This window comes from Podarcis filfolensis (genome assembly GCF_964270895.1).
Source record: "Podarcis filfolensis genome assembly, chromosome: 2".
NCBI lineage: Eukaryota > Metazoa > Chordata > Lepidosauria > Squamata > Lacertidae > Podarcis > Podarcis filfolensis.
This window is the reverse complement of record NC_139605.1, coordinates 56,940,177-56,955,527: the sequence shown is the minus strand read 5'-3', so window position 1 is coordinate 56,955,527 and position 15,351 is coordinate 56,940,177. Positions and strand designations below refer to the sequence as shown.

Sequence of the window (15,351 nt, the reverse complement as noted above, 5' to 3'; positions counted from 1 at the left end):
TTATTCAGTAGTAAGTATCGAAGGGCTTACTCCCCGATATGTAGATTGCAGTTTTAGTAATGTGTGACAGATTCTGCCATTGCAGTGATGACCACATCCCCAACAGTCATTCTCTAAGGTTTTTTTTTTATTATTGTGCAGAGATGTTAAGCACAGAGACATGAACACAAAATATCACAAAATAAGTTAACACTAAACAAAAAGCTGGATCACTGTTTACACACAGCAATGGTGATGACTAATAGGGCAGAAAAAGCTACAGTGGTATTGAAGCACAAGTCCTAATGTCGTCAATGTAAGTAAAGAAATAAGATGAAGCTGAGTGAGACACCACCAAGTCACTCAGCTGCAGAACTGCCAACAATCTGTAGAAACAACACAGTTCAGAAAGGGGACAGATCCCATTTAGGACATAAAAAAAAGCTTAGTGAGGACTTCTCAGTAAACATGCTGTTAAACAAAAGACCTTTTTATCTGCATAATGGATATTCCAAGATTGCCATCTCATCACTATAAAGCCAACCGGTGACTTACGGGTTTAGGGCAAGGACAGTACCTGCCAAAACCAAGCAATCACAGAACACATCAAGTCTTCCACTGTCTGATTGCTCAAATAGAAATTAGCAACAATTTATGCAAATGCTTATGTTCACATCTAAGGTGAGACGCTAGGTTAAAATCTTCCCTATGCTCTAATGACTTATTTTCCTCTTCCTCCCTAAGAAATATATAAATAAGCATAACCACTGTCCCTTTAACTTTATAGTTATTATCTCACATCCTTTCCCCTGAAAGTGCTACTAATAATTCCCAAATGAATCCCCAGGAAAACAGCTACAAATCCCTGTTACCTCTAGGAATGAAGAAACTTTTCCATTCTACTGTGGCTCCAGCTTCATGGTATGCAGAACCCATTTGATGCAAAGGGCTTCACAAACAGTATCATTTCATAGTACAAGTCTAGAATTAGTACTGATATTTTTTTCATGTTGAAACATTTAGGTCCCTAAGACATGAATCTCTTACATGTAGAAATAGCCAAGCAGGGAGTCTTCAACTTTCAAGCATGGTGCTAAATTTCTCCAATATTCTTACCAGAACATTAGACTTCAGTTGATGCTAGATTCCCTCAAACGGTTCAAAGAAGATACTAGAAAGTTATACATTGTCCTTCAGTAATCTTGCATGAATAAGTAGATATCTACACAAACAGCAGCCCAAATATTCAAGCCAAAAAGGTCCAATAAGTTGATTGTTTCCCTTCATGAAACTTAGGTATTCAGAGAAGCACAGAACTGCATGTCAGAACTCTGTTGGCAAGATAGTTATTATTTTGGTGCTGCATAAGAGACCTTTGGAAGGAAAAAAAGAGCAAGAAATTCAGAAAGTTGCCCAAATCTTGTTTCACCACTGTCTGTAACTCTGACCTAGAAGAGACCTTCCTATGTCAACTGTATGTGTGGAATGTGAAAGACACCCTAGGACAATATAGTCCATCAGATTTCAAGATCATCCTGCCTTTTAAGTGGAGGTGCTTCTAGAACCCAGTAGGAGTAAGCACATTCATGTCCCGGGGTCTGAGGTTATGAGAACGTGGGGACCGCTTCTTTTCATCCATAGCTGGAATGTCCATCTTGGGAGGCTTGAAAGTTGCAGGGTCCTCTGCCATCCTGGTGGCCTGGGCACGCATTAGTTCCATTGGGGTTGGTTTCTGGGCACCCTTATAGGCCTGGACGGTAAAGCCCCCTGAGAGAAGAAGAGGATACAAAAGAGATAAGAGAAAGGCAAAAGCAGCAAACCATTACGCACATCTGTGCAGATGTACAGCACAATCAAGACTTGTGTAAGCAATTGCCATTTCATCAAATTCTAAGCACTAACCTGGCGTGCTCTGGTCCATGGGGTCACGAAGAGTCGGACACGACTAAACGACTAAACAACAACAAGCACTAACCACCATGTGGCATGTGGCAGTTCTCTTTGTCAACAAAAGATATTTGTGTATTCCTATAGTGACAGTCATATGAGGAAGCTATACCTAAAACTGCAACTCAAGTATCCCTTGTGATAAGCTTTTTGAACATAATCTATGGCAACTTTGCCTTGAACAGAATTTAATTGTCACTGGAAGATTCAGGAATAGTTCTGGCAAATCAGCATTAAAGAAGCAATGCAGATGGTTAAAGAGTCAGAATAATATTCACTACATTTTTTCTTAAAAGAAGTAAGTAGGCAGAGCATCTTTGCTTATTGGGAAACTATGGAACAGACATTCCTCTATCAAATATGACTGAAGGCAAAACAAAACACTAGTAGTTAACACTTAGTAAAACCACATTAACTACAAATTTAGGATTAACGCTGCTATTACAAAAGCACAATAATGTGGTTGGGGGGGGGGTACAAGACTGAATCCAAAGTCTGATTTTCCGACCTTTGAATGCAGCATTCAAGTTCTATGCCATAGACTGCAGAAAGCTGTGGACACACATTTTACTATATGCCACACCTTGATATATGCATTCTCTTCCGTAGTCCCAATTCCAATTGACAATGAATTCTTCCCATTTAATTTTAAGTCTCTTCATAATTTTAACTCTTCGTTAGAGCAGGGCTCAACTAATACATCAGTTGACTCTCATCAGCAGAATTCCTGCACAAGGGCTTTCACTTGTGCTATGGGGCTTTCCCTCCTCCTCTCCCCATACACCCCAAAATTGGCTCTGGGGGCATCAGGAGAAGCCCTGGAATAGTATGCAAGGGGAGGAGAGGGGGGATTGTTCTTTCTGGCAAGCCAAAATGCTTGCCTTGACAAAACAATTACCACAGTGTGATGTTTTAATTTCTCCTTTAGTCTTTAAAGCCAAAGCTTGCCACTCCGGTCTTTTGTAAAATGAACACATATTTTTGAAGACTGTATTTTTGGAAGAACGCATATTTTTGAATACATAAAGACGGTTTTCTTAAAATGTTGCTGTACCTGAATCTGTGTGTTTTTGAAGAGCTCTAGGTCCAAAGAAGCTCCATTTTTCAGACGGTACTTTATCGCCATCCCCACCACCGGAATCCATGGCAGCAAGCTCAGGACCCGTGATGGATGCGGAGGACCCCTGACTAAACCAACCCCTGAAGAGAACAAATCAATTAAGAACTGAAACCGGATAGTCAGACCATGGTAGTATCTGACTACCACAAACATTTAATCCCAACTGAACAATTCTCACTCCACATAGGTTTACACCAAAAGATAAATCCAGGAAAAAATTATGTGAGCCACATTACCTACCCACAACTGAAAGACTGGGTATCTTTAAAAATGCAGCAAAAAAGCATTGGACAGATTCCACAAACAGGATTCACAAAACCCAAAAGGAAGCTAGGATTCCTATTAATTTAGACACATAGTTAAGTGCCCTTTGTTTTCCTCTTGGGAAATGTACCTGTATGTGCGCTTGGGAGAGGAATGGGGAGTGCTGCTTGGAGTGGACTGGGCGGAAGAGGCCTGTTTATCTTCTTTTGCCATCTCTCCACTTTGCATCTTTAGGTTCTGTTAGAAAGGGTAAAGATGTACAGTTGGAAGCTTTCCAATTCTAGCAAGTGAACAGCGAGCAGCCACAGTTTAATTTTGTTTCTTTCATTGGTAAAACTTAATAAAAGCATGATGCAGCATATTAATGAGACTTGCATGCAAGATTGTATGGAGACATTTCTGCCTTGATTATAGCTACCTCTCAGACATACCATCTTTCAAATCACCACCCTCTATTACTGAACTTTGTATTCCGCTTCAAAGGCATAGCACCCATTTCCCAGTAATAGTAAATTCTATATGTTCAGTCTCAGAAAGTTAGGCTTTTAGTGCAGGGAAATAAATAATTTACATAAATTACTTTCAGTGTCAGTGCCTCACTGGTACTGATCAAGAACTCAATACATTATATTTAACTGGCACTAGATTCAAGCTCTCTTAACACAAACTCTGAAACAGGATGCAAACTGGAAAAATCCTTGATTCTATTGTGCCAATGGCACCTATTAGCAAACTTTCCACACTTAGTTCTGAAAAGTAGTAATTTACAACCAATACCAATTTAAGGAATTCACTACTAAAGCACAGTGAGACCCAACACCTTACATGGAGTGACTCAGCCACACGATGGTATTTAGTCTCCTCTGCAGTGAGGCCTTTGTGGGGAGTGTATCCGGCATCTCTCAACCCTGCCTGCTGCTCAAAGCGTTGAATGCTCTCCTGAGTTTGCTCTAGAACGGACAACATGACACATTCATACAAGCCACAAACACTACGGCCTGCAACAAAGTTCTAAAAGGCAATATCCTATAGCCTTTATAGTTATTATAAATGATAAAGCACGGAAGGAGAGATTTCTTTAAGCCATCTATTATAAAGCGCCAGAGCAACGCACAGCACACTTAAAAAATGTTCTGGAACTTTCATCATTCCAGCAGATTGGAAGGGGAGGACAGGACTAAAGTTAAAAAGAGACCAGTATAGTAAAATAATCTGGGATTGCTTTGTTTGTTTATTAAATTTGTATACAGCCCTTCACCCAAAGATCACAAGGTGGAGAATATAAATAGTCCTCTTCCCACAAACACATTTAAAAGGCCATAGATTGTTTAATCAGCTAAAGGCCTGGTTATACAGAAATGTTTTCCTTTGCCCTGAGCTCTTCCTACAAGTGATCTCACTGTATTTTTTGGGTTCCAGAACCAGACTTTCTAAACCAGGGATGGGGGACATGTGGCCCTGCAGGTGCTGTTAGATATTGTTACTGTCTATTGGCCATATTGGCTAACTGATGGAAGCGGTAGCACATTATCTTGAGTCACAGGTAGGTTCTTCATCCCTGTTCTAAACCTTTACTGCAACAACTTTTGTTATGTTCTCATGAATGCAGCATAAATTCATACATAATCAGAAGCTGGGCCCAAAATAGAAGCCACCAGGGTTTAGGAGGAACACTTTCAGAATGCCTTCTCCAATCTACTGTTATTCAGAGCAGAAACCTCAACCCTGTCCTTTAGTAGCTTTTTTAAAGAAAAATTATGCAACAGTAACGGCTATCTTTAAATATTAATAAAATATGTTTCCAGGAATTATTTCTTAAACATAAAAGGAAGTTTCCTTCATTGCTTTACTGTAAGAAAGTAATATACCTGAACTAGACTTCCATTCTGCTGTGATCACTAGACTTCCAAAACAGAAAAACTACAAGAGACTCAAAATGGTGAAATATATATGCCACATCCAAAGCATGCTGATTCAAGCATATTGTCTATGTGCCAGTTATCTGCCCATTAGTAGGAGGAGGAAATGCACCATTAGCAACCTAATGAAGTTGTTTAATTCACTGTAAATTCAATGGAAGTGTGTATTTAGTTTTCCCAAAAGATTTAACAGCTACAATTAAACATACGTAGGTGCCAACAAATTATCTTCCACAGCCATTCATTTTAATACATTGACTGGACAAATGGAATGAGTTTGCCACGCTAACAAGTAAGAGCTGGCAGTACAGTCCCACTACCACAAAACACATAATGAAGTGTTGCAGGACTTAAGAAGAACTAAATTTCCATGCTGTTTCCCTTAGGTTACATGCTAGTATTTAGGTACTAAAGAGGATCAGAATATGGAGGTAGAGCATCAAATTCATTCTTACAGCATTTTGTTTGACCCTTTCCATTAGGGGATCCAATCTCTTTGAAGGCCTTTCTGAACAGACAACTATATCACAGAGAATTAAAATAACCCACATGGTAATGGGAAATAAACCATATTGCAAAATTTGATCTCCAGGGTAACTTGCCTACTAGAGGAACACAAGAGCTCTTACTTGTGATGAGAGAATTCATGATGATGTGGGTGGCCTTGGCCTTCACTACAGGAACCTTGTTCACAGTCTCAGTGGAAGATGAGGGGGTAATGTCAGATGGATGCATGCTAGTCTCCCCTTCCTCATCCTGTGCAGAGGAAGCCAGGGACAGTTTGAGGAGAAAGGGGCAAAATTACCTTAGGAGAATTTCACACACTACTCCTGATCCTCAAGGGAAGGAGCCCTGGAATCATACTTGAACTGTACAGATTGAACATGGTGCTGTTGCCATTTTCCCACCCTCTCATCTATAACATTTTAATTCTGTATAGTATTTAGAAATCTTTGGTCTTGCATCCAGCAGATAATCAATCTCAAAATATCATTATATGAAGCTAGAGATCACTCCTATTTTCACCAAAAACCAGATCCGCTGTAGTCCATGAAAACAGGTGAAAATATTCTCTCCTGCATAGAAGATAACTCCAACCCCCAAGTCTAGTTCTCCTCATAAGATAACAAATAAGGCTTTCTGATTATTCCCTGCTTTTGAAAAGTAAATCCAGGGTCACAATCTGTTACTTGCCACCCACCCACAGCCATTTAACCCTAGTAAAAATCTATAGTTTTTTTTTAAAAAAAATCATATCAGCTCTTCGTTGTGACACTTACATTCTTTTTGTCAGACATTTCACCAGTTCTGACCAGTTACAGCCATTGTAATGAAAATGAGTGTTTCTCCCTCAATAATTGTTGCTATAAAAAGTATCAGAAGAGCATTTGTATTATTGGCATCTGCTTGACTCGAGAGAAATGGAGTGTGCCTCTGGAGCGAAGCCAAGCCGCTGTTAAGTAGCACTGAAGTGACCTCTCAGGGGTGCAAGCCTGGGCAATGTGTATGGAGGTCCTTGGCTGCCCTACTCTCAGTCTTGCTGAAGTGGTCCAAAGGAAAGCAGAGCAATACGTTTGGTACCAGCTTGGCTTCAGGAGTTGCCAGAAGGAGGCATACAAGGTGCCAACCAACCATCTTAGGGGCTACATTCTGGTTTTGTGTGGGGTTTACCCCTTAGCTTTTTCTTCCCTGAAGATATCCTGCAAGGCAGCAGAGGTTTAGGATCAGGGTTTTCCTTCTTCTAGATGGATGAGCCCCACCTGCCCCTCACTTTCCTCTACAGCACGTGCAGAAACTGCCTTCTTGAGACTTGGACCCACTATGGGTCTTGTCCGCTCAATCTGCCAGAGCCTGTATTCACATGTAGGGGAAGTCCCTAACTCACCGAGGGTTTGAGACCACTCAGCTACCCTCACCTGGTTTAGCCAGCCAGTCAAAGCTGTTTCCCGGGGTGTGGCTGTCACATGCTGATAACTTCTAGGAGCCACAGGTGAGAGCTGAGTGCAGCGTGGGAACCAAAGGTGGACAAAGTACCCCAGAAGGAGCACACTACATCTCCCACCAGAGGTACTACACCTCCCCTAACACCCCATACGCCCAGAAGAGCAAAGCAGTGCAAATTTGATGCCCCTCAGCACAGTTAATTTCAGTGGTTGATTTACGTCTTCAGTGGGACATTAAAAGTGGTATTTACTGGATACCTCTTACCACCTCTATAGTCACTCTAGAGACTGCATACCTTGGAAATATTTTCATATTTGCGTTCTGGGACGACTGGCTGTTTCCACAGGATATTGGTGGACATATTTGGAGGAGGAGGGGTCATTGGTGCTGTATCCTCAAGGGCATCATCATAACTGAATGTCCGACGGTTCATTCCAATGGGTTGGGACATCTTTCCTAGAAAGCCTCCAGGGCCATGCTCAATAGCTAAGGACAGAGATGAAAATTTCACAGTAGGCTGCACTTTTAGAATGTCAACTTTATACAAGCAAGTAGTACAGATCACATTAGTACTTATTTCATTAAGAAGATCTTCTAGCATCAGTATCACAGGATTTTAGAACATTGTGATGTAACTAACTTTCTTTCAGGCCCAAGGCCACATCACCGTATTCCAACTCTGTCAGGGCAACATGCCACAAGTAGGCATGGCCACCTTATAGCAGGCAAGCAAGAGCACCTGTGAACAAGCCACCACAAGCATACCAGGGAACACACACACAAACAGCAAGAAGGTGAAAAATTAAATTGACAATAGCTGTGAGGGTAGTTTCAACCTCTCTGCCCAGTACTATGAGGATGAAATTCCATTATTGTACTATGCCCCCCTCAATCTCAAGGCAGAACCACACTGGGTCAGGGAATTGGGGGCTACTGGAGAAGACAGAGGACTGGATGAAGCCCATTGGCCACTGGTTCACCACTATTGATCAAAACAATGCACTTGATCCATTTCAACCAATAATTAGAGAGCTAAAGGTGCTACTAGAGCTAGAAATTCTTAGGCCAAAGCTCCTAGAAACACTGTTACTCAAAAACGTCTACTGCCTATTAATTTAGGCACTTACCAAGTCCAGAATTACTAAAACCCAAGCCCTGTCACTAAAGCATTTATTCAGAATCTTTTCCCACATGAGACACCTAGGATCAGGAAGGTAATTAACTTTTCATTAAAAGATGTTCAAGCAGAATAACCCCAGAAAACACAAACTAAAAAAAAACCAGGCTAGAAAATGTTTAGGTACTTAGGATGGTCATTCGATTTCATAGGGATCTGACTTCCCAAACTAATGGCAAACAGCTTTTCACTCATAATCAGGTAAATAGGCACACTAACTATCAGATTTCAATAAATTCACTCAATAGCAAATTAAAAGTCAAGTAATGGTAGCATGAAATACATAATCCTGAAGGCAATCTGAAAAACTACTTCCAGGAACAGATGGAAGAATTTATCTCAGGGGAGAACTCCATCAAGTTAGTAATTAATTCATCATCATCTAGTTAGCAGTTGTTGGTCATTAGCAGGGAAGAAAACTGACAACTGCAACCATAAGATGCTAGGTCACCAACAGATGTATTGTTGAAGCGCAATTACAATTCTCTCTAGAGCAGAGTCAGATCTTTATGTGTGTCTGCATTTAGTGTGGTACAGCTAGACCTTCATAAAGACAACACAAATAGACTTGGGAGATTTGAATAAAGGGCCTGATGATATTTGTTACAATTACCACTAGACACTTTTACACCCGACACATTTACTTAGATAATTAGTTTTACCAGGAGCATCTGTTCGTCTTGAAGCCATGATTGCAAGTCCAGGTGTTTCACTATATGGAAATCCAGAACAGTATTGCTGTCACCTAATAAAAACAGAGGGTACTTTCATCTGCAAAAGTTACACCATAGCAAAGGATCCTGGTTTATAATAAAACTAGAGTATGTCAATGAAGCTCCATATATTTTACTTTGCTTATAAAGCTAGCAAGATGTCTAACATTTATTTTGATGATTTAAATAATGAAGCAATGAAAAGGTATTATGACCTAACTCATTTTAAATTAATCAGCCTGCGTATCATTGTAATCAAAGTTTTTATAAGAAAAAAAACTAATAGAGCTTACCACAACTTATGATGAGAGAAAGATGTCAAAAAAGGACCATTCTGTTGCTGATGCTGAAACTAGCAAACCATCCTCACGAGCTTCCATGCAGACAGACTGACAAAAATTCAGAAGCAATAAATCTTTACTAAAGTAAGACAGTCTACAATTGCAGTAAAATTGTATTCATAATAGCCTAATTCAATACTGACAGAAAGCCACTTCAACCTTCATAAAGGAGAAAATAGTGCACAACACTCAAATGCCTCATCTACCTGTTAACCATTAGGTTGGTGGTTTGAGCCCACCCAGAGACACCTGTGAGCGGAATTTCTGTATTGCAGGGAGTTGAACTAGATCAGGGACGTCCAACAGGTAGACCATGATCTACCGGTAAATCACTGAATGTCTTGAGGTAGATCACTGGCTCCCCCCAAAGAAGCTCAACAACTTTGGCTTCCCTTAAAAAAGCTCAACAGTTTAGCCCTGCACCCCCACAAAACAAGCTTTTTTTTTTTTAAGGAGGAGGAAAGCACTAACAACTTTGACCTGAATCTCTAAAAAAACAGGCCTTCCTCCTCCTTATAAAAGCTCAACAACTTTGACCTGAACCCCAAAAAAGGGGGCAGATCACTGCCAATTTTTAACTCTGAGTAGATCGCAGTCTCTTGGGAGTTGGCCACTCCTGGACTAGATGATCCTTCCAATTCTACAATTCTATGTGGGAATTCTCCAACATTTGAAGTGGTCTCAACTAGACACTATGTACATCAGCCACACCAAAGAAACCGTCACTCAGTTGGACTGTCAAGTACTTGCAAAAATATAAAATATAAATATGAAGTTATAAATTAGCATACTTGGACTGCAGTAGTAAATAAATTAAGTCCAGTCAAAGTTGACTATGAGGTGCTGCGCTCATCTCACTTCAAGCTGAGGGAGACGGTATTTGTCCACAGACAGCTTTCCAGGTCATGTGACCAGCATGACTAAACTGCTTCTGGAACAACAGAATACCCTGACGGAAGCCAGAGCACATGGAAACGCTGTTTACCTTCCCACTGAAGTGGTACCCATTTATCTACTTGCACTAGCATGCTTTCAAACAATGGAATTCAAACTGTGGACCTTCCTACTGCAGTGGCAACAACACAGGGTCAAAGAACACTCCACATCTCAATCAACATCTAAGTAATCTACAATGGCACCTGGTTTCAAGGTAATGGGAAGTTTTCCAGCACAATATAAAGCAATCAACAGTGGTAGTTTACCTTTGAATTAATAAAATACAATGGTCTCAAAAGGTATTCTGGTGATTTACCCAGACAATCAAAGGTAAGCATCAAATAACTCAGGAGAGGTAGGTATTTCCATGAGGGAAATGCAGACTTGCCATAGATATAGCCTCCATAGCAGTAATGTTATCAGAGTGGGTGAGATATAAATAAGATGCCACAATGTAATTTACATTAATTTTTCTAACCATCATCTGTTGGCCAGTTCTAAGCATTTACTCTTCTTCCAACTGCAGAAACTGCTGACCTGGAAAGCAGCCATACAAACACCCACTAGCTCATGCCAGTATATTCTCCCATATGGTTGCAATGAACAGTAGACAGATGCTGTAAATGCAGCTTCAAGAGGCACAGAGTCCAAATGGCCACTTAAGTCTTGTCCAGCATTTCTCACTAGAGACCAACAATTGCTACTTCTTGCAGCCAAGCAAGCGGTTTAAATCCAAGTGAGCCTATTCTCTTCCTCCTCCAATAATGAGAGGATGCAGGGGCTAGTGGCATTGGCTGCTTTTAACATACTAACTGTATGCAACATCTAACTGTTGAGGCACTTTACATATTATGAATCACTCTGAACAACCATCAACATGCAAAGAAAATAAGTTTTGCTATAGGCTCAAAAGGTTTAGTCCACTAACAATCATTTCCTAAGCAAGTGTGTAAGGGACGGAGGCACACCACCGACAAGTGTAGGCAACAGGTCCGTCTCACAGCTTAGACTACAACCCTATACTCATCTTTCCAGAGAGTAAGCCCCTTTGAACTCAATGTTTAGTAAAGTTTTTAATGTTTGACGTTTTATCGTGTTTTAATATTCTGTTGGGAGCCGCTCAAAGAGGCTGGGGAAACCCAGCCAAATGGGCGGGGTATAAACAATATATTAGTATTAGTATTTAGCTTGCTTCCGAGTAGACATGCATAGTTAGGCTGAACACCGACAGGGAAAGGCGAGGCTTTAGTTCACAAAACGCATGCAGAGAGATTAAAAGCGCATTTAATATATTTTTGCATGTTTACTCGAGAGCAAGTCTCACGGAGCCTGCAATAGGCCTTGCTCCCAAGTAAGTGTTTTTAGGATGGCACCCTAAGAAAAAGAGGCGGTTGCCTCAGATTTCACCACAAGCAGCATCTTCCGTCCACGTCCCTCCCAGTCCCGGGGGGGAGTTCAGGTATTTTCCAAATACTGTAGGCTTCAGGCTCTTCCAAACAGATGTCAGGGAAGGTGTCGCGCAAAATAAATTCCGCCGGAGCCTTTCATCCCCAAGCCCAGCCTCCTCCTGATGGTCTGCGGCGGTTCCACGACCGGCCTATCCCGCCCCCTACGCGCCGTAAACAACAAGGCCGCGCTCGGCTGCTTTGCCTGCCTGCCCTCCCGCCCGCCTCTTTCCCTTACCTCCTCCTCTTCCTGGGCCGCCCGCAGCCCCCGGACTGGGTCCCCCCGATACTAACAGGCCCGCTGCGCCCACGAGTCGGACGAGAGCAGGAGGCGGAGGAGGCCGCCCGCGAGCAGACGCCGGTCAACGAGATCCGGAGGCGCCATGGCGCAGCCCGAGCCGGGAGGAAGAGCTCAAGCCAGACCAATCCAGATCAGCAGCAACGCGGCTGACGACACGCAACTGAAAGGACGCCGGGGGAGGGAGCGTAATATATATGCTTAAGGATCTCGCGAGAGTTCAAGCTCGCGGCGTTTGAGAGGCGAATTCTGAGGGAATTTAGTCGTTGGTATTCAGAAGCTTACGGGCAACGGAGACGGGCAGAGCGCAGGGGTCGTGCAGGCATTAATATACAGTAGCCTTGTTCTCTATGAATCTGTCTAATCCTCTTTTAAAGACGTCCACGTCGGTTGCCATCAGTGCCTCCTGTGCGAGCGAGTTCCATAGTTGGTGCTGTGTGAAGAAAAAGTACATTCTTTTGTCCTGAATCTTCCAACATTCAGCTACATTGTATGTCCACGAGTTCTAGTGTTACTAGAGATGGAGAAAAATTGTTCGTTTTCTCCATGCCATGCATAATTTTATATATTTTTCTAAAAAGAAAATGTTTAGGGGTACTCTCATTTTCCTACTCATATTTAAATACTGCCCCTCAATGAGGCCAAACTTAGATTCACAAAATGTCTGGGGTATGTGTACCCCTGTGTCCCCCCAGAAAAAAGCACTGTATCTTTCTATCATGACACCTCTAAAAAGCCCCAAATGCAGCAGCCTTTTCTCATAAGGGTATTGCTCCATCCCTCGGATCATTGTGGTTCCACCTTTCTGAAACGTTTCCAGCTCAAAAATAACTTTTTTGAGGTGAGGCAATCAGAGCTGTACACAGTGTTCCAGGGGCACTTGCACCATAGATTTGTACTTGTATCGGCAGTTTTATTTTCAATTCCTTTCCTAATGATTCCTAGCATGATATTTACTTTTTCCTTTTTTTCACCTCTGCCACACACTGTGCCAGCTTCTTCATTGAGTTGTTCACTCTTTTTCCTGGTTAGTCATTACCACTTCTGACTCCATAAGTGTATAGGTTAAATAGGATTTGGGGCCCCAGCATGCATGAGTTCACACTTATTTACATTGAATTGCACTTGCTATTTTACTACCCATTCACACAGTTTGTAGATTTCCTTTGGAAGCTCTTTGCAATCCTTCTTTGTTTTAATGACTGAACAATTGAGTATCATCAGCAAACTTGTCCACCTCACTGCTCACCCCTAACTCTAGCTCTTTAAAAAAAAAAAAAAGTTAAAAAGCACAAGTCCCAATACTGATCCTTGGGGGACTCCACTTTCTACATCCCTCCATCAAGACAACTATCGATTTACTCCTACTTTTTGAATTCTGCTATGTAACCAATTCCTAATCAATAATATGTATTCCTCTTGTCCTGTATCTGCTTACTAAGCAGTGTTGGTGAGGTACCTTCTCAAAAGCTTTGTGAATATCCAAGTACACTGTGTCAACTGGATCACCTCTATCTATATGGTTGTTGACACTCTCAAATAACTAGGTAAAGGGACCCCTGACCATTAGGTCCAGTCGTGACCGACTCTGGGGTTGCGGCGCTTATCTCGCTTTACAGGCCGAGGGAGCCGGCGTACAGCTTCCGGGTCATGTGGCCAGCATGACTAAGCCACTTCTGGCGAACCAGTAAACGCCGTTTACCTTCCCGCCGGAGCGGTACCTATTTATCTACTTGCACTTTGACGTGCTTTTGAACTGCTAGGTTGGCAGGAGCAGGGACCGAGAAACGGGAGCTCACCCCGTCGCAGGGATTCGAACTGCTGACCTTCTGATCAGCAAGTCCTAGGCTGTGGTTTAACCCACAGTGCCACCCACATCCCAAATAACTAATAGGTTAATAAAACAGGCCTTACTCTTACAGAACTCATGCTGGCTCTGCTTCAGCACAGCATGTTCTAGATGATTGGTCACGGCGTTCCGTTGCACTAAACGTGGTTTAGTCATGCTGGCCACATGATCCAGAAAGCTGTCTGTGGACAAACGCCAACTCCCTCGGCCTGAAAGCGAGATGAGTGCCACAACCCCATAGTCGCCTTTGACTAGACTTAACCATCCAGGGGTCCTTTACCTTTTTTACCTATATGATTGGTTGTTTTATCTTGAACAATACCTCCCACTAGTTTCCCCAAGGCAGACGTTAAGCCAACCAACCTGTAATTTCCACAGTGCTATTGAGGAATCTGCCCTTTGGGGATTTCTGGCTTGCTAATTTGATGCTTTCTTTAACAACCAGAGCAACACCAACTCCAGTATGTCCTCCCTGTTCTTCCTATAGTATTTATATCTAGATATAATAATGCCCTGCTGGTTCTCTCCTTTCCACCAGGCTAGTCATGCTTGGAAGGCCTGTTATGAAACGATGGGAATTGTGATTTTGTACTCTAGTTTTGCGTAACGTTGCTGAATTGCCAGTGTATTCCTGTAATACAGGAGCAATTTAGTGACAGATCAAATGACAGGCCTTGAAGCCACATTTCAAGGCTGTAATTTGCCCCCACCCCAAAGTCCCTGACACATGCACACCCACACACCTCTTTGCAGCAGACGAAAGTTTGGTGAGATGTGGAGAGGGCAACTTTTGCCAAGCCCTGGTATGCATGTGTACTTAAAGGCAGGGGAGGGGAGAACTGTCCAGAACAGTTATATAACTTCAATAAGTGATGCCTTTCTTCTTGTTTTCCTCTTCCCTCCCCATTACGTTTTCCTTTTGTATGATGTCTGTTAGTTTGTGAGCTTGAAGGCAAGGGACTGGTTTGTCTTTTAATCTCTGTACAGCACAAAGAAAAAAGTAGGAACTTTAGAAGTAACGTTGTTTTTGTTAGAAGAAGAGTGAAACTGGAACCTTGCAAACATTTGTGTAGGGCTCACAAGGATTTCATATGAAGGTACTAATATTCAACCCGTATTCCAAAGCATACTGCCTTTGACAGTGGAGGTAGAACATGTTCAGGGTTAGTAGCCTCTATCTATCTATCTATCTATCTATCTATCTATCTATCTATCATCTATCTATCAAATCTTTTTTGAAAATACAAATTAAAAGTAAAACAAAACAGATGCAAAAGGTGAGTACTAATATAACAAGTTTAAGACAATTCAGTAACTATGCATACTAACAATCTTAACTCTTTCTCATTTAGATTTTCTTTAAAGGGTTTCAGGATGAAGAGAGAAAATAACTCAGAAGGTCCATAGTCTAGAGTACAT

The 15,351-nt window shown here is 41.8% G+C and overlaps 1 protein-coding gene across 5 annotated transcripts; it reads right to left on the bottom strand.

Moving 5' to 3' along the window:
• Positions 1-106: 106 nt before the first annotated feature.
• KIAA1191 lies at positions 107-12,275 on the bottom strand. 5 transcript variants are annotated; one of them, XM_083603913.1, is made up of 10 exons: positions 12,024-12,253; positions 9,903-10,335; positions 9,357-9,841; positions 9,013-9,095; positions 7,469-7,659; positions 5,859-5,985; positions 4,136-4,260; positions 3,441-3,547; positions 2,981-3,126; positions 107-1,746 (listed from the first exon to the last, which is right to left on the bottom strand). In XM_083603913.1, the coding sequence occupies exons 4-10, from the start codon at positions 9,038-9,040 to the stop codon at positions 1,538-1,540; spliced, it is 933 nt and encodes a 310-aa protein (XP_083460039.1). In that variant the 5' UTR covers positions 9,041-9,095; positions 9,357-9,841; positions 9,903-10,335; positions 12,024-12,253; the 3' UTR covers positions 107-1,537. The 5 variants fall into 5 exon arrangements, with proteins under 5 accessions (XP_083460039.1, XP_083460038.1, XP_083460037.1 ...); XM_083603912.1 differs by having other exon boundaries at positions 9,357-9,452; positions 10,196-10,335; XM_083603911.1 differs by lacking the exon at positions 9,903-10,335 and having other exon boundaries at positions 9,357-9,452; positions 12,024-12,275.
• Positions 12,276-15,351: the final 3,076 nt, after the last annotated feature.